At 33.2% G+C, this 23,883-nt stretch overlaps 1 protein-coding gene across 8 annotated transcripts in view; it reads right to left on the minus strand.

Annotated features, from left to right (window-relative positions):
* Window positions 1–23,883, minus strand: part of SGCZ (sarcoglycan zeta) — a 1,018,982-nt gene that overhangs the window by 396,355 nt on the left and 598,744 nt on the right. For 7 of the 8 annotated variants that reach the window (XR_014831744.1, XR_014831743.1, XM_085002706.1 and 4 more), the window contains 1 exon segment: window positions 21,572–21,766. Coding sequence is in view for 6 of the 8 variants with exons in the window: in XM_085002706.1 (XP_084858832.1) it covers window positions 21,572–21,766 (195 nt within the window). In the remaining 2 variants the exon portion in view is untranslated. 8 annotated transcript variants of the gene reach the window in all.

Raw genomic sequence — 23,883 nt, forward strand, 5'->3', positions numbered from 1 at the left:
TACAAAGCCACAGTCATCAAAACAGTGTGGTACTGGTACCAAAACAGACAGACAGACCAATGGAACAGAACAGAGAACCCAGAAATAAACCCTGACACCTATGGTCAATTAATCTGTGACAAGGGAGGCAAGAGCATAATATGGGAAAGAGAAAGTCTATGCAGCAAGCATTGCTGGGAAACCTGGACATTCTGCATGCAAAGCAATGAAATTAGAACACACCCCCACACCATGCACAAAAATAAACTCCACATGGCTGAAAGACTTAAATATACGACAGGACACCATCAAACTCCTGGAAGAGAACATAGGCAAAACACGCTCTGACATCAACCTTACAAATGTTTTCTCAGGTCAGTCTCCCAAAGCAATAGAAATTAGAGCAAAAATAAACCAATGGGACCTACTCCAACTGACAAGCTTTGGCACAGCAATGGAAACCAAAAAGAAATAAAAAAGCTTGCAGAATGGGAGAAAACAGTTTCAAACGATGCAACGGACAAGGGCTTTATCTCTAGAATATACAAGCAACTTATACAACTCAACAGCAAAAAAGCCAATTCACCAACAGAAAAATGGGCAAAAGACCTGAATAGACTGTTCTCCAAGGAAGATGTACAGATGGCCAGCAAACACAGGAAAAAATGCTCAACATTGCTGATTATAAGAGAAATGCAAATCAGAAGTACCACGAGATACCACCTCACACCAGTCAGAATGGCCATCATTAATAAATCCACAAATAACAAGTGCTGGAGGGGGTGTGGAGAAAAGGGAACCCTCCTGCACTGCTGGTGGGAATGTAAACTGGTACAGCCACTATGGAGAACAGTTTGGAGGTACCTTAGAAATCTATACATAGATCTTCCATATGACCCCACAATCCCACTCTTGGGCATATATCCGGACAAAACTCTACCTAAAAGAGACATGTGCACCCGCATGTTCATTGCAGCACTATTTACAATAGCCAAGACATGGAAACAACCCAAATGTCCATCAACAGATGATTGGATTCGGAAGAGGTGGTATATATACACAATGGAATACTACTCAGCCATAAAAAAGAATGACATAATGCCATTTGCAGCAACATGGATGGAACTAGAGACTCTCATAGTGAGTGAAATGAGCCAGAAGGACAAAGACAAATACCATATGATATCACTTATAACTGGAATCTAATATACAGCACAAATGAACCTTTTCACAGAAAAGAAAATCATGGACTTGGAGAATAGACTTGTGGCTGCCTGACGGGAGAAGGAGGGAGTGGGATGGATCAGGAGCTTGGGGTCATCATATACAACTTGGAATGGATTTACAAGGAGATCCTGCTGAGTAGCATTGAGAACTATGTCTAGAAACTTATATTGCAACAGAACAAAGGATGGAAGAAAAATGTATACATGTTAGAGTAACTTGATCCCCATGCTGTACTGCGGGAAAAAAAATAAAATAAAAAAATACATATATATGGTCTAGATCATTATCCTCGGAACATAACTTAAAATAGTTTACACACAAGTGACATTAGCATGAAAATTATGTGTAATGAGACTAAATTGACTTAACTACTTGACCTTGTTGCTATGGTCACTTATAAGTTTCTCAAGAGCATTACTGGCTTTGATAATGGCAGATACTTATTGGGCAAAAATGAAGAATCACAGAATATACTTAGGCATTTTACCAGAAATCATACTTAGCTAAATGTAAAATCTATAGTAATTCAGAATAAGTATGCAAATATGGTAAACATTTCTCTAATAAGTTATTTCTTCAATTTGTACTAGAAATTAGTATTCAAAAGGCATATCAATTTCTTTCCTGTGATTGACCCTTATTCATATTTTTAAACGTTTCTTCAAATTCTATGTTTCTTAATACTTTCCAACACATCTTTTTGGGTAATCTATGATACAATCTTTTCCAAAACCTCTAGGCACAAAGTCTGCCCTGTCATCGTGTCCATGTTTATTTCTATTCCCTCCTCTTCTGCCTGTGTCTGAGAGGTAGTGGGTCTTTGTTCCCAAGACCTCCTTGTGTGCACATTTTGCACCATACTATCTAAGCTTGGAACTGTGGTGAAACACAGAACTGTCAAAGCAAAGCTGTCCATGTAAACTTGGGTTGATGTAGATGAAGCACTGAAGAAAACTTTTCTTTGTTAAAAAAGAAAGAAAGAAAGAGAGAGAGAGAGAGGGAGGGAGAGAAGAAGGAAAGGGAGGAAGGAAGGAAGGAAGGAAGGAAGGAAGGAAGGAAGGAAGGAAGGAAGGAAGGAAGGAAGAAGGAAGGAAGAAAAATGGGAAGATACATAGTAATCAGATATACCTACAAACTTTGAGGCTTGATCTGGCTCAAGGGAAGTATGATTTAAATATGTAAAGCAACCATAATCCATCTAATGAGAAAGCTGCCAGCACATGAATTTTAGGAAAGATAGGATTTACAGATATGGCTGGTGACATAAGCCTTGAATTCCTTCCTGTTGCAAAAGTTCTTTTAAAAAATCAACTAGACTGATTTTACTTTTAAAGTTGAATTCAAATAATTTAAAGGTGTTGGGAAAAGCGTAGGAAGTGTAGAAAACCATCATTGTGAGTGTTGTGCCAAACAAAGGAAGGCCACTTTAATGAGGGCAAAAGGGGCTATTCCTTCAGATTTTGCAATAAAGAGGAATCCGTCACTATCACTTGAGTTTGGTGGAGCCTCAAAGTCAAATAAGGAAGAGTGAAAAAATGAGAAGCTCACATTATATAGGCTGTTGATTTGGGGAAGCTGGAGGTGGACTACCTAGGTGTGGGGAACTTTATGTGATTGCTTTAATTTGATTTTCCTGTTGATCTTGAATTTGAAGTTGGGGCAAAAAATAAGGAAGCTGGCAGCCATTGAAAAAGTCCTGAGCACTCCAGGCTAATTGCTACAAGAGGTTGTGGGTCAGAAATTGTTATTATAAGTGATCTGGTTATTGCTCATTTGTCACTTAATGTGCTTAGTTTTTTAACCTATTTTTAACTAGTTTCACATGTCAATTGAGAGCCTATAAACACTTCTCAAAAATATTTTCCTACGCAATCTTAATCCAGGTATATTGTGAAATGTGGTTTATTGGAAAAAGAAGAAAATATTTTCTCCTTTACGAACACCAAACCATTACTAAAATGGAGATTTAGAGCTGGTTTATGCAGCCTTTTTGAAGTTGTTACTCATCTAAAAATAAAAATAAATAATCTTGGATATATCCAGTAGACAATAAACAAGAACCATAGTTGTAAAGCATCTTGGATCAAAGTTAAAATCCTCACTCCACCACTTCTTGACCATGTGTTTCGGACAAGTTAATTCAGTCTCTAGTGGGGATAATAATAGCAAATGCTTTATTGCATTGTTAGGAGAAATGAGTTAACATAACATGATTTTCAGCTATTATGATTTATAATTTTAATAATTATCTATTTCATTATTTAATATTTTCCTCAATAATTACGATGAGGTGATTACTCATTATAGTTATCCATCAAATAAAAGGTTATAGAGAACACTTATTAAATAAAGACACAATCCCAGCCACTTATTGTATTATATGATCTTGACCATCTACGATACTATGTGATTGAATATAAACAGAGTAACTAAAGCTACCTACCATCATAAAAAACAAGTTTCTTTAAAAGCTAAAATATTTAACTATTACTATGCATTGCTACTTTTTTTTCTTTTTTGTCTTTTTGCCTTTTCTAGGGCCACTCCTGTGGCATATGGAGGGTCCCAGGCTAGGGGTCTAATCGGAGCTGTAGCCACCAGCCTATGCCACAGCCACAGCAACGCTAGATCCTTAACCCACTGAGAAAGGCCATGGATCGAACCTGCAACCTCATGGTTCCTAGTCGGATTTGTTTACCACTGAGCCACGACAGAAACTCCTCTATTGCTATTTTTAATGGCTGAATTTATATTAATAGTCATTGTCTCAGGCTGTGCTTAGTTGGCAGTTTCTTTTCATGTTTAGTTGTAACTATCTATTTATATTTAGACTTAACATGTTGTATTAGTCATAAATAAGTACATACAAGTAAATATTTTATATTATTTTCATGGTGTGAAATTTATAGTAATTAATACCAAATTTGATTAATATAATCACATTACTTTATTAGAACTCAAACAAGATATAGTCTATATTATGCTACTAGAGAAATATATCCTTCAGCAATTAGGATTTTAAAAGTCTTATTCTTAATAAGTAGTGTCTGTTGTACTCTTAAAAAAATGTTTAAAATGTCACTCAAGCACAGAATCTTAAGGAGATTATTCTAAATAGGATTAAATCTTGGCTAAACACCAAGATAAAAATAATAAATTATCAGATAATTTCCCAGAGTATCCCTGTGGGAAATATAATGAATTGTCTTCCAACGAAAATAACGTGACACAGCGTCAATTACTAAGTGAAGCTATAGGAGTTCCCACTGTGGAATAGTGGGTTGAGAATCTGGCATTGTCTCTGTGGTGGCACAGGTTTGATCCCCAGGCTGCTGGCATTGCTGCAGCTATGGCGTAGGTCACAACTGTATTTCAGAGTTAATCTATGGCCCAGGAACTTCCACATACCATAGGTGAGCCAAAAAGAAAAAGAAAAAGAAACAAAGCTATAAATCCATTACATAGAGATAAAATATATCATTTCATATTTGATTTTCAATACATCTTATATTTGCAAATTTAATGAGCTCTAGGAAATGTTAGTGTCATTATCATCATAAATACATTTTTTTCACTAATTTTACAGACTTAATTTAGAAAAGTCAGCTCACAAATAATTCCAATGTTGTTTTCCAAATAAAATTTCAGGAAATATTAATGACTATTTCAAATTCATGAAAACTCAGATTATAAATTGTTTATGGGAGTTTTCCCAGTGAAGCACAATGGGATTGGCAGCATCTCTGGAGTGCTAGAATGCAGTTTCCATCCCCAGCCTGGCACAGTGGGTTAAGGATTGGGCATTGCCACAGCTGCCATGTAGGTTGCAACAGTGGCTTGGATCTGATCCCTGGCCTGGGAACTCCATATGCCATGAAGTGGCCAAAATGTTAATAAATAAAATTAAAATAAATAATTAATAGATTATGAATAATTAACACCAAAATTTACCCTTATATAGCATTATTTCAATTGATTTTAGGTGTATTTTCCCATACTGTTCTTCAATGGATTAATGTGTGCTATATTCTAAATATTTACTGACTTAATGAGTCCATAGATAGGAATGTAATAAAAAGGAGGTAAATTTTTAAAACAGAATTGTGTGAAGCTAGAAGCCAGAGAAAGAAAACACTTATAAAATATTAATCATAAATTGAAAACAACAACCTGCACTTCCCATTCCCAATTCTACTAATTATTGAAATGTAAATTATTGAATTTACATTAAAACTTACCTGACTTTATTTTATTAGCACACTCAGCTTTATCTAAGGTCTAGTTTCTATTCTGGTTCTAATCTACAAAGAATAAGCAGAAAAAGCACTAAAACTCAAGAAAGCTATAAGGAACCTGGAGTTTAGAATACACTCATTATATATTGGTCTTTCCCTCTCTCTCAGGCACAGGCACTGGCCAATTAGTTCCTGGGTTTTATTTTAGAGACCAAATAAGAACAAAAGGTCAGAAGAGGTTTGTATCACTGACACTATTAAATTGTTCTTGGAGTTTCAGAATTTAGATTCAGGTTATGTGGAATATAGTAAGATTGCTTGAAATATTTAATTTTCTGATGATTCAAAATAAGGGTTTTATTTCCTGCTGTTTATGTGTTTGTTTCTGTATGTGAATGTGACTACGATAACACAATTACTGCGTACTGTCAGGAGGCTGCCAGAATTATGCTAGAATTCAAGGAGAAGTGATTTACAATTACAATTTTGCTACCCAAATACCCAGTCATCAGCATTCTGGAAAGTAATGTTTAGTAATTAATTACCAATACCCTGCTGAAGGGATGAAGAATCATGGATGTAAATTTTAGATTGATAATTCTTATGTTTGTTTATAAATAACTATTTCTAAAACAGAAGCTTTATGAAGCAAGGTTTATAGGCAAATTTTTATGCAATAATTTATTAAGGCAATGTGACTTTCATCAAATTTATTTTTGGACATCCAACTGAATTATTTGACTTCCTTAGGAATATAGAGCTATACAGTTGATCAGAAACCTCAAAGTCTTGTGCAAGTAAGGTAATATAGTTGACTCTAAATAAGAGTTTCAGTTGCCTTTGGTGAAAAAAATGCTATGACAGTAGTTATATTTTTCTAAAATAAAAAGAGTAATGTTGGTGTCTCCATATTGGCTACAGGAAAAAAAATACAGGAAATATGAATCACATGTTAGTTTCTTTCAATTACTGTATGATTTGCAAAATTAGTTTCATAATATTGTAGTTTATCATATCCCAAAATAAACCTCTATAGGTGTAGACTTACATCACAAAGACTTGAATTAAAGGCCAAGAGTCATATTTTGGGGACAACATTCTATATGGAGAATGGCAACAAATAAAGTTCTAACTTTTCCATGATCTTTTGTTTAAGGTGACATACACTATCTAAACTATTAATGGGTCACCAGAAAAACATTCAGAAAACATTTTCTTTAACTAAAAAAATAGAGAAAACAGCCAATAACAGAAAACAGCCAACATACAAATAGTTGTATTGAATTGACTTGAACAATATTAATGCCCCTGGAATAGCTCAAAGTTCATAGTTTAGTGACCAAATCAAAGGAATATATTTATCCCTTATTGCAGATATGACTAATAAAGACATTTTGTATTAGATGCCCTCAAAAGAGAAGGCATGAGCTCTTTTAAGCACAGGGATATGGTTTTGGTTGATTTTTTTAAAATGTACATCATTTATAAAATATATATATATATGCAACGTTAATAGATTTTATTCTTATGGCAGTTTTAGGTTCACAGTAAAATGCAATGAAAGATACAGAGATTTTCATAAACTTTTGCCCCCCCAAATGGATACCCTTTATCATTATCAACATTCCAGCTGGAGTGGTACATTTATTACAATTGATGAATCTACACTAACACATCGTTAACATGCAGATGAATAATTTGTTATCTTTCATTAATTTTATTTAAAATAAGATTACAATTGGAAAAATATTTTAGTGTAATAGCACCTTGCACTCACTACTTTACATATTAATATTGAGAATAACTAAATCTATATTGCATTTTGGCCTCATGAAGGCAGATCTTCAGGCAAAACCTAGATTGAATTCTAAATAGAAATCTTGACTGGATATAATACATCAGAAGAATTAACAAAGGAGGCAGTCTATTCAGTGGTTGTGGTGGAAGTACATGAGTTTTGCTATTTTATAAGGTCTATAATTTTATTTTACATTTAAGCAAAAGTAAAGAATATTCACAACAAAATTATCAAGCCAAGCTTGTTGAATGATAGTCCCAATTGAGAAAGCAGTGCCCTTTTAAAAAATATCTATATATATCACAGTAGGCACAGGAATTAGGCCTGATCAATCAGAGGGACAGCCAAGCACTTTTAATATTAGGAAAACAGATCCAGGGCAGTCAAGTTAGGCTTCTTCCTACCTAGTGGGAAAATAGAGGTCAGAAGTCTAGTTACACAGCTTAAACTGTTTCCTAGGAACTAGATTCACTTTCATATAAAAACCATTGATGAGGAAAATTAAAATATTTCTTGATCTAATATTCAATGGCTCATAACTAATGATTAGATTTCCATATAGGTTTTTCCAGGCCAGTACGTTCTTCTGATGCACTTGATATTATTTTTAGAAGACAGGCATCAGAAGAACTTGCTGATCTAGGACCAGGTGTGTCTTTTGTAAAATATGGATTGGTCCCATCTTGGCAGGTTTGAAAGCCTAATTTCATTGTAAAGAAAATAATTTTTCTCTGAAAATTGAATACTTATTTCTTAATTTCTTAAGTAAAACAAGACATTGGCATAGTACTATTTTTAAGTTCCTATTAAATATTATTTTATAAGTTTTTTAAAGTATTTAGATTTTCACTGCTAGTGCATATTTTTACATTTCATTTCAGAAAAGAAAGCAAGCCATTTTACATTGAGCATATAGTAAATTCACTATGATTTGCATAGCTTTCCACAATTATAAAATATATATGCATTGAACAAAGTTTACAAAAAGTATGACAAAATTGAAAAAAGAAACTCATAAAAACACTACTAAAATATAACTGCTATTCAATATTTTGCTTTTATTATATTTTTCTATGCAATTCATTTTAGAAGTGATGTAATACTGCATATATTATTTTAAATATTTCTTTTTTACTTGATATTGTAGCATAAATGCTTAAAATCATTAATATGATTTGGAAAATTAATTTTTGATGATTAATATTACATACATAAATTTATAATTATAACCTTAACTGCCTCGCTTGTTTAGACCTTTAGATTTCTTTTTACATACATAAGATGTACTTACCTGGACATAAATTTTTCTCTACATTTCTGATTATTTTTTTAGGATATATACCTGAGGTTAAATTACTCTAAATATCTGGAATTCTAAAAAAATGGTACAAGTTTCAAAATTATCCTCTAGAAAAAGGTAAACTTCATGTGTACTGTCAAGAACAGTTACACAATAACTTTAAATTGTCATTAGTTTTAATAAAACTTCAGGGTAATTATCTTTAAGTGACAGGACATCAGATGATTATACAAGTATGTTGTATATTTGTATCTACATATAAATACATATATATATATACACATGTACATATATATACTAACATAGATATATTGAAGTGTGTTATATTTGTGTAATTAAAACTAATATTAAAGGTAAAAGAATAAACATCTAATAATTTGATAAGATTTAAAATGGTAGTTAAAACATTGACACCACCAAATGTTTGCGAAGATGTGGAGCAACAAAATCCCATTTGTTGCTGGTGGGAATGTAAAATTGTACAATCACTTTGGATAACCATTTGGCAGGTTCTCACAAAACTAAACACACTCTTAACACATGATCCAGCAATTATACTCCTTGGTATCTACCCAAAGGCATTATGGGTAAACTTATGCCCATAGACAAACTTGTACATGGACGTTACCACAGCTTTGTTCGTGAATGCCAATACCTGAAAGCAACCATGATCCCCTTCAGTAAGGTGAATGCATGTCCTGACAATAATTTATTTCTAGAAAGAAATAAGCCTTCTAACCGTAAAATACATAGAGGAAATTTAAATGCATATTACTAACTGAAAGAACCGATCTGGAAAGGCCACATGTTGCATAATTTCAGCTACATGACATTCTGTCTATAATTAAAACAGTAATTTTATTTGTATAAATGACAGAAAAAGTTATAGAAAATACTGTTACTCTGTAGTTTTGTTATAATTATTATACTACAAATATGATAGTGAATCAAAAATATAGCAACAGAACTTAAATTATTGGTGGATATTAAAATAATAACCTTACTCCTTTCCAGACTTGAGTAGAAATATTCAATTTCATGCTCCTATAACAATGTATGAGGACTTATACAGGAGCTTATTGAATTATTGTCAAATAATAGAATGTTGCCTATGTAGAAAAAGTGTCTTTTGGTTAGACTGACTTGTGAATAACATAAACAGTGGAATGATTTCTAAGCATGTAGAGTAAATTTGGCCTGTGGTGTTAGACAAACAAATATTCAAATATTAACTCAGTAACTTTTTAATTATGTAAATTTGGGTACTTTTTAAAATTTTAAAGTAGAGGTAATATGCATTTCAAAGAAATGTCATTTATGTGAGACAAACTAATAAAACATCTAACAACTGCTGCATGAATACTTGTTCCCTTTCGTTCTTTACTAATACCAATATCTATGTTTCTTTAGCACCTAGGTATTCACATTTTTAATAAAATTTATAAGAACATTTTTAGTGCAAATCTGGGTATTTTGTTTGTTTTTTGCAGCTTGCTAACTAGAGCTGTTGGAAAAATGCCAATATTGCTTTTAAGTCCTCAGTCAGGACTGAAGCATATCAAAGAAAAATTAAGAAGGTAAACTGAAAAACAGAATTCAATTCATAAAATTGCAATTCACCAGAGGTGAGATTAAAATGTATATTATGGTAGAAATACACATAGGTTTTCAAAATTGTTTAAGCAATTTGAATTGCTTTTTAATAATCACACATTTTGGACATTAATGAGAACTGAAAATAAACACTTCTTTTGTTACAAGTGCGCGCGCGCGCGCGCACACACACACACACACACACACACACACACACACACACACACACACCTATGTGGGTCATGTTAATATTTAGGTTTTACCCTCCCCTCCTCTAACTAAAACCAAAACTAGCATCAGGAGATAAACTTGGTCAGTTTATACGAAGACAATAAATACCCAGTGATTTTTCAGTTTAGTTTTAAGTCAACCTTTAGAAAAAGAGTAAAGGGGTTATGAGAGCTAACAGAGACTTAGCCCATTTCAAAATTTCTTAAGCTCAGAGATACACAAAATTCTAAATGGCAGAAATATGTGAATTACAAGAAAACAGATACATAATTCTTGAATGACATTATGCAGTGGAATTTACAAAACAAGTTGAAGTACAGTTGAACACTGTTGAAGTTGTATTATGGACTATCATGCATACCTTGAGAAGCTACCAGTCAGGTACCACAAAGGTGGTAGCCATCAGCTGATATAAATAACTTCTGACAGTGTAATTATTTGCAAAGGGGCTTTAATGGTAAATCTCTAGAAATATTTCAAACTAAATATTAAATTATTTAGCAAAGTCTGCTTATAATTAATACTACTAATGCATCATATCAGTACTAATATATGTTTGATCTGGCAATAAGATTAAAACAAAGGGTATGGTGATATGATTATTTAAATTTATAATTTATATGAGTTCCTAACCCAAAGATTTATTTTTATTAAAATAATATGTTTGCTTGGAAACAATAAATATGACATTTTCAAATATGCTTTTGAAAAGCAAACAGTTGTGCTTTTATTCTTTACAAAATTGTTTCATTTTTAAAACTTAGAATTCCCCTTAAATTTCCAGCTAAAGTAACCAAATTATGTAGGTCGCACCGTATGCTATTAGTTGTGAACATAAGCACACATGCACTTAGTACATTATGTTCAGTGTGATCTAAGATATTTTATATTCTGATTGAAAGTCACACACATTGGGCAAATGACTTCATATTTCTGGACTTCATCTCCTCTGTATAAAATGGGTACTGAATTAAATTCTTTCCCATCTCCATATAGTATTATACAGTCTTATAAACATATGAACTAACAAGTCTGTACTTTCTATAGCCTTTTATTCAATGGCTAATTTTCTTAATTCTTTGTTTTCGCCTGTAAAACATGAGGTATTATACAGCATTTCATTTAACACATGCTATGTATAGTTCATGGTTTGTCTTATGCCCTTGATTTTGTAATTTATTTCACCAAAAGGAAAAACTGCTTAGTACTTGCTTAAACTTGGATCAAAATGACTAAATTTCTCTTCACAGAGGCAAGGAAAGAAAATGTACTGCTAGGCTAAGACTAAGCATGAAAGATTTCATCTGAGAGAGACAATTTGTCAGAAAATTATGAGGAGGTACAAACAGAGGGTTATAATGGAAGCAGTCTTGCAACATTAACTATACCATCCACTCTCATAAATTCTGTAATAAATCCACACACACCACATTGAGGGGTGGTGCAGGCTGGATGGTTCTCCAGCAGGCAGGCTCCCACTGCTGGCACTCCCCTGTGGAGTGGTCGTCATGCCACAGAAGTCAGCCCCTCCAACCCCCGCTTTGGGGTGGGCACCATGATTCATGTGGTGAGGAGTCAATTGGGAAAATGGAAGTGGCAGCCCAGAAAGGTGGACGCAAGTTGTGATACTAAATCGCCTTCAGAATGGCCAATTAGTTACTCCTTAGCAAAACACAGTTTAACCAGGGCAAAGACTAGATTGGACTCACAGGGACAAAACAGCCTTTATAAAATCATTGCCCTTTTATAAAGGTGCCATTAGTAAGCACCATCACTCTAACAAGAAAGTCAACCTAATCTCGTTCCTCCAAACTCAAAAGTATATTCATGTTTGGAACTTACACAGCAGTTTTCACAGATCTAATTACTCACTGACTGTAAGAGATTAGGGGCTTTTTCCACTAAATTAATAATACTTGAGGGAAATGAAGTATTTTTTTGTCCAACAAATTTAAATCATACTTAAAAAGCAGTGATGTCATAGTTATATATTTAATGGTATTGTTTGAATGCACTGAAGTAGACAGAAAGGAAATTACTTAATGAAGAATATTGAACTAATTTAATTTTGATAACAGTAATGCAATGAAAGGTGGCAGAAAAAGCATGAACTTTAAAATTGTAGAGCCCATGCTTCCAACCTTACTTATCAGTGTGACCTTGGGAAGTTTACCTAATTTCCTTAAGCCTCTGTGTTTTCAACTGCCAAAGGGGATATATTTACTTTGCAGTGTTGTTGTGAAATTCAACAAGGTCCAGTCTATAAAGCATATAATCTAACTGAATATAAACCACATGTTAAATAAACATGGGCTGCCAGGCATCTCAAATGTCACTCCCAGATCTAAAGTTTATAACCTAAGCGTTATAATTCAGGGTATTCTAAAAATAATTCAGAATGCAATATGTTAATCAGGTAAACATGTAAAACTTTTACAAAACTCAGAACATTTAGGATCAAGAATATCCTGCTCTATCATCCAATTAATGTTTAAGTATTACATTTGTCAAAATGTGCAAAAAGAGATTAACACTGGAAAGTGAGCTCCCTCATTCAGACAAGCCAGCAGGGTCCCTTTCACATAATGCAGGTCTTCAAAGTACACATCTCAGCCTCATCCAAATCATCATGATGTTTGACAGATGAATTGCTTCTCTCAAAAGTTTTGAGTAAACTTTTTACATCTCAGCATCAAATTATAATTTCAAAAGAAAGGTTTACCATCCCAAGGAAATAAGACATTTTTTAAATAACTTCAATTATTAAGAGCTAAGAATGCATGGAAATAGTGTTTGTTATTACACATAGTTGGCACTAATTGAATACTTACCCAAGGCTCTATGTTAATTCTCTTATAAGAGTTCACTCACTTACTACTTCTAACATTCCTAAGGGTCAACATCATTGACAAATGAAGAAACTGGAGTTAGAGAGGTTAAGTGACCTGCTCTATGCAGGCAGCAGTACTGGAGCCAGAACGAGAATCAAGCTATATGGCTCCAAAGCCCATGCTCTTAACCTTTTTCATATCCTTACTATGAACAAGATTATAAACACCTTTATCTCTTTATTGTTTATTTATTAATACACATATTTTCAGATCCTTTTATGTTTCTAGGACTGTTTTATGCTCAATATTAATAGAAAAAAAATAAAGTAATTCATATGATATGTGGAACAACTGAAATCAGAACAGCAGAAATATGAGTAAGAGAAATAACAGCAAACTCTTAGCTGTTAGGATATGCCAGGCACCTCTGAAGAACTTTCATTATTTTAGTTGTTTTGATGTTTACAACAATCCAATAATAATATCACATCCATTCTACAGAGTAGGAAACTGAGCTATGTTTAAATAATTTGCTGAAGATAACAAAGCTAATCAGTGGCAAACCAAGATTTGGATGCAAAGGTCTGGTCCAAAATTCATTCTTTTAACCACTCATTGAGGGATGATAAGATGTGTTTTTGGCAGTACTGGCAATCTAAGGTAGACTGACACCAATTTTCTATGAGAAAATACCTTACCAGCATGTAGTAAAGACTCAAGCTTTTTCCCTGGTTATATAATATTTATTATTATAAAATAAATTCATGTTATGTTCTTAAATTTGTTCATATACAAAACAGATGGTGATACATTTGTGAGATTTTGGAAGGAATGAATGCTTGCTAGGTAGACCATGAGGTTCCGAAGTTTTTAAAGTCTGATTCTGTGTCCATGTTTTATAACAATTCTGTGAGAAATGCAAATAAAATCCCACACCCCTTCTTTTGCCCTGTGGGCCGCTTGAATAAAAATTCCCTTTTTCTACGTTCTGCTACTACTGAGCCCTTTCATCTTTTCTTTTCTTTTTTTTTTTTTTCAGTAACTGGAGACTAAATTATAATTAGTAGGGTCCTATTTTGTTTGTTGTCTGTCTTTTATCTTTTAATCAAAGTAAAGTCAGAAAACCACAAATATCCTAAAGAGGCGACAAAGTTGGGTCAACAAATTTCTCTAGAAAATCTCAATATTCCATTGATTTCAATTCTTAAATGAAGAGATTTTCGAGAGAGTTATGCTAACGTGGTATGCAGGCTAAAGCAGGTACCCTTCCAAGAGAAGATAGCAGTCAGGAAATACAGTTATTTTATCTCACACTTGAAGTTTTGATTACTTATTTCTAGAGGGATTGTAATAAGTGACAGCACCAAGGATCTAGGGTTTGGTGTCATTTACAAACAACTGCCAGCCTATGGCATCTCTTCATCAGCAACAGATCTTTCTTCTAGAAAGATGAGGTAGGATAAGGATAATGTAGAAAAACTTTACATAAAAAAAAATCCAAGTTTTCTTTTTTCTTTGTGAAAAAGTAAAGCCTGTAATTTTACTGTAGTTATTACTGAGGGTGTCAGTAAGAACTAGTAATGGGAGCCTCAAAGCATCATACTTTTACTGAAAAACTATCTTACTGAAGCACTTTGAGAATCTGGGAGAAAGAGTGTTTTGGTGTCTTCCTAACAAGGGAAGTTGGTCAGCTTGGCTGGAAGATGTGCAAGGACCTGAGGAACCCCACCCTGTTATGGAGTGAGAGGGAGACTGCAGCTAAAAGCAAAAGCCCACAATATTAAAATGGAAACCAACTAGAATTTGAAGCAATTTCACAGAAAGTACAAGGGGGGAATTAAGACATTAAATTTGAGGCTTCCTCTTCTAAAAGTGAATCTAAACCTTTTAAGAGTATAAACACTCAACTAAAAATAATGTATTACCTACCATGTGCCTGGCAAAGATACCAAATAAATAAGAAAATGAAACCAGCTTCTGTACCTTGAGGAATTACAACATTCATGGGACAGGGGGAGAAGAGTACTTATTTAGATGAACCATAATTATATATTTAATATAACATGGTATGTCCTATGGCAGAGAGAAAATCTATAACTAAATATTGATAAAGAAATCTGTCAGAAAGGAACATCTAAATAAAAACAAATAAGCCAATAAATAAAGGGGATATTTAATTGGCTGTCAGATTTGCGGCTTAAGGGGTAGCAATTTAGTTTAGCTGACAATTCTCTGTTAAGAATTAAGGAGAACAAAAGAAACCCTTACCTGTTGCTGTTGATGCTGATATAATCATTTTAGGAAGAAAAATGATATTAAAAGTCAATATTTCTAATGTACATTCTAGACTCTAGACCTAAAGAAACACTTCTACAAGTGCACCTACATTTATTGATATATAAAGGTGGTATTAGAATCCTTGTTGCAAGAGCAAATTAAACAACAAAAAATACTTTGGAAACAACTCAAAGGAAAAACTGATAGATACATAAGTTATGTTCACAATGGAATTTACAGCAGTAAATAAATTGCAGCAGTAAATATACATTAACAGGGATAATAAGCCTTTCAAATAGATTGTTAATGTAAAGACAATGCACCATTTAAAGTTTATACAGACATGTAGTCACATGAAACTTAACAAACGCAAGAAAAAACATGCAGGGGTATGGTTCTCTACAGTTAGATACTGGTAGTTATTTTCTCAACCGGATGATGTGGTATAGGTATTCATTTCATTGTTTATTATTGTTATCATTATTATCACTTATGGCTTAAATATATATGTATAGTCTTCCGTAAGATAAAATTTTTCATATTGAATAAAAGTATTAATAATGGCAGCTCTCGTACCACTGATGTGGGTGATGGAGGCTGGGCCTGCTTTCCTTGAATGTGTTAGGTTTAAAAATCCAGAAGCTACTGGGTTAAATCAACAACAACAGGTCAACAATCTATCTGAAAGCCTTGGGAAAACAACATGGGGAAAAGTGTCAAAAATCATGGGTTTCTTGGATCTTACATTCTGTGGGGAGGGAAACAGACAATAAAAAATATCATCTAAAAATAAATTACTTTGTGATAAACATGCTAAGGAGAGGAGGACAAAGCAATTAAAATCATATTTAAACTTCACATATGGCTATACATATCCATAGATTCTGGGTAGGAAATGAAATGCATTTGGGATGAAGACACAGCTTTGATAAATATAAGAACTGGTTGGAAATATGGAGATGGAAAAGTTCATTCCAAAGTAATGATCCTGTTAGGAAGTGAAATGAAGAAAAGTGTGGGAGTATCAAGTTTTTAAATGGATGCACTAATGAAGGATAGCATATTGCAAAGGTACTTTAGCCATCTTAGGTAGATTGAAAATGGTTATGAATAATACGTCACACTTCGTTAATGATGAAGATGAAAAAAGAAACAATAACAAGAGTGAGAGGGGGATATGTGATACAGCTATCATTCACCAAGATATTAGAAGGAGCACAGGATTTAAGATTCATACAAAGTATGTCATTTTACATTGCCCCAAAATTAACTTTTAAAAATTTTAACTTTAAAAAAGTTAGAAAGCAGAAAGCTAAATATAGTACTATGGGCAATCTCAGTCCTAGAAAGTTACACTAAAAGAAAGGATGATAAAAGATATCAGCGATTATATAGCCAACAGCCATAAACAGAAAGACTTATTAAAAATGTTGATAAACATTTGTCTGTAAATAATGTAACACAGAGACTATTTGGAAATGAAAAAAAGTAAGTGGCAACTAAAGAAAGCAAAGGGATTACATAAGAATCTCTCTTACATATTCTGATTTTTAAACTTTCAAATAAAATAAGAATATATATATTGATATGTATATGTGTATAATTATATATATATGCACAACATATACTTATACACGCTTATTTACATAGACATATATGCAGATCATTTTATATGTATGTTTATGAGAACATTATGGTCTTGATTAGTTACTTAATAAACTAGTGTCAGATAAAAAAGAGTGGAATTAGGATCCTGTAATTGGAGTTATATGTAGGGAGATTGCATCAAGATATCAAGAAATCAAATAAGAACAAAACTACCCAGTGTTTTGATAGGATGGTTTGCTTATCATCCTAAGGAGGTTTAAGCAGATGCTAGGTGACCAAATGAAGGGAACATTGCAGAGTGAACTCTAGAAATATGCAGAGGATTGAACTAAAAATGTCCCGTTCCTTTTCAATCCTTAAAAACTAAGATATTCAATACTACTTCTCCCAGGGTTTCCTTTCATTCAACATTTGTCCTGCTCATCATACAAATCTCTTGAGAATTTTTTTTCCGATTTGCTCGATTAATTGATTTTTTTCAATTATTATCCACATTGGGTATTCTTGACTTCTCAGTTACAGCATTCATGCCTTTCCTTTTTTGCTTCATAAATGGCACTTATGTTTCTGTTCTTCCTTTTGCTATCTACTTAAAATAGCTAATCTGATTAAGTTGTAGCTGGATGCCACCAACTTTTACTCAGTACTCTATGACTACAATGAATACTTTCTTAGTATGTTCATTTTAAATTTTAAATACAGAGATAACTCACTTACTTGAGCACTTGAACCAAAAAAAAAAACAAAAAAACAAAACAAAAAACCAAAAAAAAAAAAAAAAAAAGAATGCTGCTTGAGCAGACATGCTGGACTAGTCTACTATATTGAATCATAAAGATAGTGTACCAACCAAACAAATGACAACAACTAGAACACGTAATTGGGTTATGCTGATATCAAGAAAATGATGTTTCAAACTCTCTCTTTTCAACTCATTCTTACATTTATCAACTCTTTTACCCAGGAAATTACTGTGTGTATCTATCCTCAGTTTTTTACCCTGTAGTATAAACTCATTTCCCTTTTCTTAATTCTATAGCTGGTTATCTCAGTAGTAGAGTGATATTATTTTCCACAGAATGATGTCACATCTACCATACAGATCATGTATTACACTGGCCATAATGATGGACTCCAAGAAGCATCATAAGACAAGTTGGCAGCTATACTTGCTATGCTGACCACATAATATTTTGATAGCAATGACATGCCCAGTTTGCTCCAGTAAAAGATGTTAACAGCCACATATTTCCATGTATTGTATGGCAATGGTTATAATGAAAGTGAAATACACTTTTTGAAGATGAGTAACATTCCCCCCAATAATTTACACACCATTTACTTCCTACTTCCTACTAGAGTATGGCAAGCAGGTTTTGCTATTCACTGCAGAGATAGATACAATCATAATGTACTATTGAAAATATAAAATTGATTTTTTTTACTGCTCTAATGTAAGAGGATTAAAAATTATTTCACCTTTTCAAGTACTAACAAACTAATCTGAAGTGTGATATTCAGGACAGCTAAAACCTGCAACTACTTAAGTAATTTGGAATTTTTTAGTAATTATGAATTACTGCCTTGAGATAGAGAGTATGTTACCTTACAAAATTATCTTGATACAACCATTACAACTTTATCTTTACATTTATTTGAGGTACATGTAAATAGTTCGCATAGCTAAAGGAAGGATGATCTTCCATCTTAATTGTAAAGAGGTTAAACTGTGATTTAAAAATTAAAAAAGAAAGATATGCATGAAATAAAATAAATAGATAAATGCCGAAATTCCTATAGAAATGAACTTCTTTTCATTACCTCAAGGAATATGTTGACATTTAAATTTTGGTCAGCGGAGGTTCAAGTTAGATAGCTCCATAGGTGACAGAAACCTCAGAAGATCCTGAGGACAAAAGTGACTCTTTCAATTATTTTCTTTGAATGGCTTATCCAGCCTTGCCCTCAGCATGGGGCAAACTATTGGGAGGCAGATGCAGGCAGCCATGTAATTATGCATTTAAGTTGATTTTCTTAATTAAATTAAACATGCTTCAGAAAAATACATGAATTGAATCTGAAGATTCCTGTGGCCTGGTCACTGGATAGGAACAAGTCTCCCAAGATGAGAGAACTGATTGTATTTTCCATGAGTTTTAAAAGATGCCTTTTGGTCACGGAAAAAGAATGCTTGAAATGATAAGACTTGGAGAAAATTCTACTATTCCTCTACGAAAAAAAATTATTTTAGAAAAGTGATGTTACAGAAGTTGCTGTCAACAACTGCTTGTTTGGCTGATAGTAAAGAAAGCATAAATAAATCTGCAGGGGAATGAGAACCTGCTATATAGCAGAGGAAAATCTACTCAATAGTTTTTAATACCCTATATGGGAAAGCATAATGGGTATCAGTAGAGGTATGAATGATTTACTTTGCTGTACACCTAAAACTAACATGACATTGTAAGTCAACTCTACTTCCATAAAATTAAATTTTAAAAGAATCTGCATGGGTATATACATTGTCAATACTATTTAACACATGAACCATAAATTAAACCTAAACATGAGTAAGTGAAGGTAGGAGCAGAGCTCAAAAGAACAAAATGACTATGTGTAGAATTAGTGACATCTGTATCAAAATATTCCCAAGTTTTTGTTTGTTTATGTTTGTGGGGGAAGAGGGAAGATGAATACAGAGATGAACCAACTCCAGGGACAATGGAATCTTTCAAAAGTGTTACTAAAAGTATGCATATATATGTATGACTGGTTACTTTGCTGCGCAGCTGAAATTGGCACAGCACTGTAAATCAACTATACTTTAAATAAATAAATAAAATAGGTTACTAGAGTCTCATAAAGTTATCATTTGCCTGACAGCCCCCATATTCACCTCTAGCCACCCACAGGTTTACAGGCATTGATCAGTGACCTGAACAAGTATCCATGTCTAGGAAGTTTTTTTCTCTAATCCTGTAACATACTGAATTCTCCCCCATCTTCTTTTTGTCTTTCATCTCTTCTTCTTGGATGAATACCCTTCAAAATTTGCACTGTATTGGAAAAAAATGGAACCCTAGCTCAGCTCATTTTTCTCTGTGAGCATATGCTGTTTTATCATCATTTGGACAGCTATGGTTTTTCCTTTTTGGAAGGTTAAGCCACCTGCCCTCCCAGCCTCCTTCTGCACACAACTGCAGTGCCCTACACTGTGGACAGATGCTAGGCTTATTTTTCCATTTTGAGATTCTGTTTCTAGTTAGAATTACATAATAGTGAAGTCAGAAAGAAACTTCTCTTGCTAAATCAATACATAGCATAGTATTTTTAAGAGAGCCCCAAAGAGGAAGATCAGTGAAAATAAATAGCCAGCTTTACACTTCCCCCTGAGGATGCAGAGTACCAAAGAATAATAGCAGTTTGGTCAGCAAGGGAAAGATATTTGCTTGGATGTGAAGATATCCTGGGCTTCTTTGCCAAAGCAATGGCACAGTGGTTTAAAGGCAGAGGAGAGAAATTTAAGAATTTAGCCAGTAAAAACATAATAAGCTAAACTAGACTTTGCTGAAGCAGCTAATTTTTCCCAAGCAAGACATCCTCATAGGTTTATTATACAGTCAATAAACTGAAGCAAAATCACCAATGGATTATATAATTATTTTATGGATTATTAATTTTCATAAAAGTGATCTAATTTATGGCTTATCTTTTATTTACCATGACCATGCTCTGACAGAAGTAGATCACCAGTTGATGACAATAATGTACCTTGGCCCATGCAGCCCAGAGAAATTCAAGGCTTTATCAGATTGGATCATGCAGTAGATTGCATAAAAAGCAAATATAGAGAAGTAAATACTCTATGTAAAATATTTCAAAGGAGCTTGTGATTTCTAATATTAACTTTAATGTGAAATATTATCTCTTAAGAAGAGAGTCATTTATTAGATTCCCAGGTTCAGCAAGCACTGAATACAAGTTTTCTAACTTTTTTTTTTTTTTTTTTTTTTAAGGCCACGTCCCCAGCGCATGGAGGTTCCCAGGTTAGGGGTGGAATCAGAGCTGTAGCTCTTGGCTTACACCACAGCTACAGCAATGCCAGATCTGAGCCACATCTGCGACCTACACCACAGCTCATGGCAACGCTGGATCCCTAACCCATTGAGGGAGGCCAAGGATCAAACCTGTGTCCTCATGGATGCTCAGGTTCGTTAACCACTGAGCCATGATGGGAACTCCAAAAGTTTTCTAACTTCTAAAAATCAGTGGGCTGTGCTGTCTCATGATCTAAATTCCCCACACTCATATGGTAGGTAGTAATACATATCATGATTACATACTGAATGCAGTCATAAAATAATATATGACAATCTTTACAATTTCAAGATAAACTCATAAAGATTAAGATGAATAAATTTCAGTTAACACAAATAAAGCTATATCATCTTTGAACCAAAGGTAATAGCTGTAAAATCATGGTGGTACTTACCACAGTGAAGTTCATAACTTTCAATATCCAAATTGTCATGGCTAAATTCACTATCATGGTAACCAACAGCAGAAGGACAAAGAAGTATAAGCACCTCTTTCGCCATCCATAAATTCCCACTGGGTAAAGGTGTGCATTTTCAGCCCTTGGCAGGTTATTCTGTTGTGTTGCTAGTATGTATTGTTCTCGTGTCATCTGAAAGAAAAAAAAAAAAAAAAAAAGGAAAAGAAAGAAAAGACGCATTCAAAAATAAAACCCAAAGATTTTCTTTTAAATCAAAAGGTACAAGATATCTAAGAATAATAGGTAGTGAATGCTCACATAGTTATTTCTGTGTAATTAAAATCAATTAATTTGTTTAATTAAAATGAATATGTTACCCAAACTCTCCAATTATTATCATCAGTTTTGATTTTCAAGCTATCAAACTATCCATTATATCCCTAAGATGTATCTCACTCTCAGTCAGCTTTGCCCAATCCTAAGCCTGGGTTTTGCTCTCAGAATCTGTGAAGACTCTCAGCTTGGCTTCCACTTGTCCAGAACCCAGTGACCCACACAGCCAGGTTACTCTTGGAATAAGATCCATTTGTTCTTCAAAGTAGACAGAGGTCAACTTGTACCACAAGGTGTTTTGTGGCTTTATCTAAAAATGCAAGATATAAGTATCCACTGTACATGTTTTAATAAAATGTCAGTGTGTTTGCAAAAACTTGTGGAAAAAAATCACTTTTACTTAGAATTATATAGATGTAGCTATTTAATTAAAACTTTGTTGATTATTTATTTTAGTTCTATTTCAATGAGTTACCAGTATCAAATTCATCTCTGAAAGAACCAAAAGTATCTTTACTATCCTAGGACATAATATGATGATATCAGCAGAAGTCAGTTTTGGAAAAGAGATGATATTCTTGGTAATATATAAATTTAGGTTCTAAATAAATTCTTTCAAAGAGCAAATACATTATCTGCTGTCTGACACAACCTAAACAATATGGATAAAAATGTCAAATGAATTTTCACTGGGTATACAATTTTTAGAATAACATATTGATTACCTGAAGGATGGAAACATTAATTTTAATAAAATATAATTTTCTATGGGACAATGATTATTCAATTTTTTTCTCTTTAGGTTTTTCTCAGATTTCTTTGGTTGTGAATGTTATTAAATAATTAACACAACATGCTGTGGCTCTGGCGTTGGCCAGTGGCTACAGCTCCAATTCGACCCCCAGCCTGGGAATCTTCATATGCTGCAGGAGTGGCCCAGGAAATGGCAAAAAGACAAAATAATAATAATAATAATTAACACAACAGAAATAATGCTGATAAATTATGCCAAAGTAAAAATGACATTAATAAAGAATTGAAATTACCCAAGTAATATAAAATGTGTAACATAAAATTATTAAGTTATGGTGTTCATTGGTCCAATCCTAAATTAAATAAAACATTGGACTATATATTGAGAACTTCAAAACAATCAGTTATTTGATTTTCCCCCATTTTTGTTTTTCTTTTAGAGCTATAACTTCAATTGTATCAATGCACTGTTAAAAATTATATTTCCAATTCTTTATGAGTGATGTATATTATATTTACTATAATAAAAATAGCTTCATGTATTAAATCATAATTTTAACATCTTAGAAGAGGTAATACTCTGAGATGATCAAGAACAATTTTTTTTCATAATATAAAGAATTACCTTTTTTTAATGATCATTATTATTATTTAAGTTAATATTTAATATTTCCTTGAAACTAGCCAAAAAGCTTTAGTCCTCTATTCTGATTTGGAGGGGAGATGTGAAACTTACTAACTGCTATGAAACATGAAGTGATATAACAGATAACATAATACCACAGGAATTTATTTTGTCTGAAGATTCTGGTAGAGGTTTTTATAGTTCTGACAATGCAGAAAACATAGGAAAAGGATAAAGGGAACTTTAGATACCACCACAAATAAAGAGAAGAGCAAGAAAGAGCCCTGTTCCTGAGAAGAGAAGAATATGGATGTGATAGGGAAGCACAAGAATTCAGAAGCCTGAATATGTCTAATTGACAAGTAGGAGACTTTCCCTGATGTAGCTGGTCTCTGAAGTCACAAGTAAAATGCTGTGACTATTCAGATCATGCATTGCCTTTAATCTCATATGGAAGCAAACTTCCTTTTCAGAATATACTATTTCCTGCAAATTCTACTTATACATGAAGGTGAGATTAACATGTCTTAGAAAAGAAATGAGAACTCAAGGCTCCAAAATAAGACATATTACAAAGAAAATGATCTTTTAGCAGCAA

The sequence above is a fragment of the Sus scrofa genome, chromosome 17, assembly GCF_054392235.1.
Source record: "Sus scrofa isolate SSC_HxYL_T2T_F1_AM1 chromosome 17, Sscrofa_HxYL_maternal_Yorkshire_Landrace_v2.0, whole genome shotgun sequence".
Taxonomy (NCBI): domain Eukaryota; kingdom Metazoa; phylum Chordata; class Mammalia; order Artiodactyla; family Suidae; genus Sus; species Sus scrofa.